We start from the raw sequence: 2,547 nt of genomic DNA on the forward strand, positions 1-2,547 counted from the left end.
TGAGATTTCCATGAGGCCAGTGACGCCAGGGATGACCTACTGTTATCCTATTGTTATCCAGGAACTAAGCTGGAGACTGTATACAAGTCTCAGAGAAACAAGACGCCAGAAATATGTACTTATTGACCCTCATTAAGCAAAGCAACACTGTCGAAATCATAGAGCTACATAAACATTTATTTCGTTTTCAGCATTAAATAGTGACGTTTTAAAAAATGTTTTCCTTTTCATTCAAAGCGGTTGGTGGGTGCTCTAGAGTGGTTTACTCCTTATTATTTCCTATCAAACATTATATTCAAACGTCCTTATCACTCCTCCTTTTCTTTGCATGTTGCTCTCAAGTAAAACATTTAATCTTCGGCATCTGTATGATCTTATTGTGTTGTAAGTGCCGTAAAACTATTACAATAACTAGACCAAGGTCCACTATGAAGTACATGTATATTTTTGACAGTGAAAACCCGGAGGGTGTTCAGCAGCCTAGAGAGACAATCCGACCAAAGCCATCCCAATGTTCTGAGAGTGTTGAGTCACACGCTGTTACAACCAAAGACTCCACTTGTCAGCCGTACTGCTAGACCAGATTGAAACTTTTGATTGAACATGTAGGTGTTTTTACGCGCTCACGGACACATTTAGATCATTGAATTAAAAGGCGGGTTTAGAGTCGACGAGGGCTTAGAGGAATTTTTTTTTTAATCGTCCTCGCAGAAAGACCGAGATACTCGATAAAAATTCTCCCAACATAAGAATCGAACTCATGTTTTCTGTGTGTGACGTGCTCAGCCATCATACCTGAGACGTCCGTCCAAAGCATGGTGCCGACCTTGTTTACTCTGCACCCGGAGGCACAAGGTGTGCACGTAATGTTCAGTCTTTTCTTGCGACTCTAGGTTTAGGGCAGTAAAGCAGCTGTATTCACATTATTAAAAAAATGAATCTCACACGAATTGATTATAGAAACTGTGTGCCCTTGTTCCAAGCAAACTGTTTGTGAACCGACACTTTTGAGGAACTCTCAAAGTTACCGTTGACATGTTTTGACGGCAAGTAACACAAACACGAAAACAAAATAAAAGATCTCGTGAGAAGCTATGGAAGTCTCACCGGAGACGCAAAAGGTAAAATCTGTTGCCGAACTGTGTACGGACCTCAATTCTATTTGTTGAGCATAACTAATCGCTATTAATCCAGTGTTATACAAGATGCAGGATGATGGAGTTTTGCTCCATTGCAACAAATTAATTGTACTTGAGCAATTCCTCCCTTCTTGTACGAATCCCGTTGTTTCCGGCAATTCACCATTCGAGCAGCTGAAATTTTTATTATACGAGTTTGAACAATTGGTGTCCATAAAATTGCTTTCCAGTTCAGGTGGTGGAGTCTTCACATTTGAAGAATAAGAATTATATCGTAATTCTGGATAACCCGATGCGTAGTCAAAGTACTCCAAGTAGAAAGCTACAGCTTCTTGGAATAAATGTGTGTATCCGCTGACCGTTTGGGGGAACACGCCTTTAACAATAAATCGTTCAAAGTTCTTTATTTCCCTTGCCTTTACCAATTCCGTCTTTGGAAACGTTTCTTCGCCTTCCTCATAACGTTTGAACTCATGGATCTCAGCTGGTTGCCACTTGTAAGGCAACGCACACTTCATGAACTCAATAAATCGGGTATTGAAAGGCGTTTCCATGTTCTCCCTGGCTTGATTATAGACTCTACGTTTGTTAGCTGGCATATGGAATGGTGTGTTTACACCAAAAAAGAAATGTCTCTCAAAAATGCACCGTCCATTTAACACATGTCCGCCTCCTTTGCAGATGACATGCCGGCATCGCTCTCCAGGCCCATCTCCGCATTCCATGAGAGCCCATGTCTTCCTATTTTTAGCTACGTTCCTCCTGAAGTGAATATGGTTTTTGCTATCTACACTCATTAGTATTGGGAATCTGAAAGATCTTCCTAGGGTCTTTTCGGGGTCACAGGGCCGGGGTGCTTTGTCTGCTTCCATCGGGTAGGCATAATATCTGAAAAGCAAAACAAAACAAAAAAATTGGATAGCAGTTTTTTCTTCTTCTCATTTAAGCAGCAATGTAACCGATTTTACCATTCTGGAGGAGATTTTTTTCCCTGCGCTATAAGCCTAAAGTATTGGCAAAACCTGCTACGTGCTGTAAATGAAGTAGCACTAACCTGAGTAAAGATGCTAACGTGCTCGTTGTCTGTATCCATATTTAAAGGGGGTGGCGGTGAGGGTGGGGGGTGGGGGTATTTCTCTTCTCAACCGTTTGTCACACTGGAAACATTTGGAAATGTATTCGTAAAGGCGAAATTAAATATACCGTTCTTCCAAATTTGTATTTGTTCCAACGTTTCGAAAGTGTGCGTGTAACCCCGCTATGATTTCGACCAGTCATCCTAAATAGGTAAAAGAGGAATGAGTGATAGTGATAGTGCTTTTTAATAGCATTTGCATCCTCATTATGACATTCAATTGTGGCTGTTGAATTTCAGTTTTAGAAGAGCTAATAAGAACGTTGGGGGGGG

General features: G+C 41.1%; 1 protein-coding gene across 1 annotated transcript in view; it reads right to left on the minus strand.

The window, feature by feature from the left end:
- Positions 1 to 339: 339 nt before the first annotated feature.
- The window catches only part of LOC101860427, a 52,611-nt gene continuing 50,403 nt past the window's right edge, over positions 340 to 2,547 (minus strand). The window contains exon 3 of the mRNA XM_005103144.3: positions 340 to 2,027. Within this exon, the coding sequence (XP_005103201.1) occupies positions 1,025 to 2,011 (987 nt within the window). The 5' untranslated portion in view covers positions 2,012 to 2,027 and the 3' untranslated portion in view covers positions 340 to 1,024. The remainder of the gene's footprint in view (positions 2,028 to 2,547) is intronic.

Source organism: Aplysia californica, unplaced genomic scaffold (genome assembly GCF_000002075.1).
Source record: "Aplysia californica isolate F4 #8 unplaced genomic scaffold, AplCal3.0 scaffold00360, whole genome shotgun sequence".
Classification (NCBI taxonomy): domain Eukaryota; kingdom Metazoa; phylum Mollusca; class Gastropoda; order Aplysiida; family Aplysiidae; genus Aplysia; species Aplysia californica.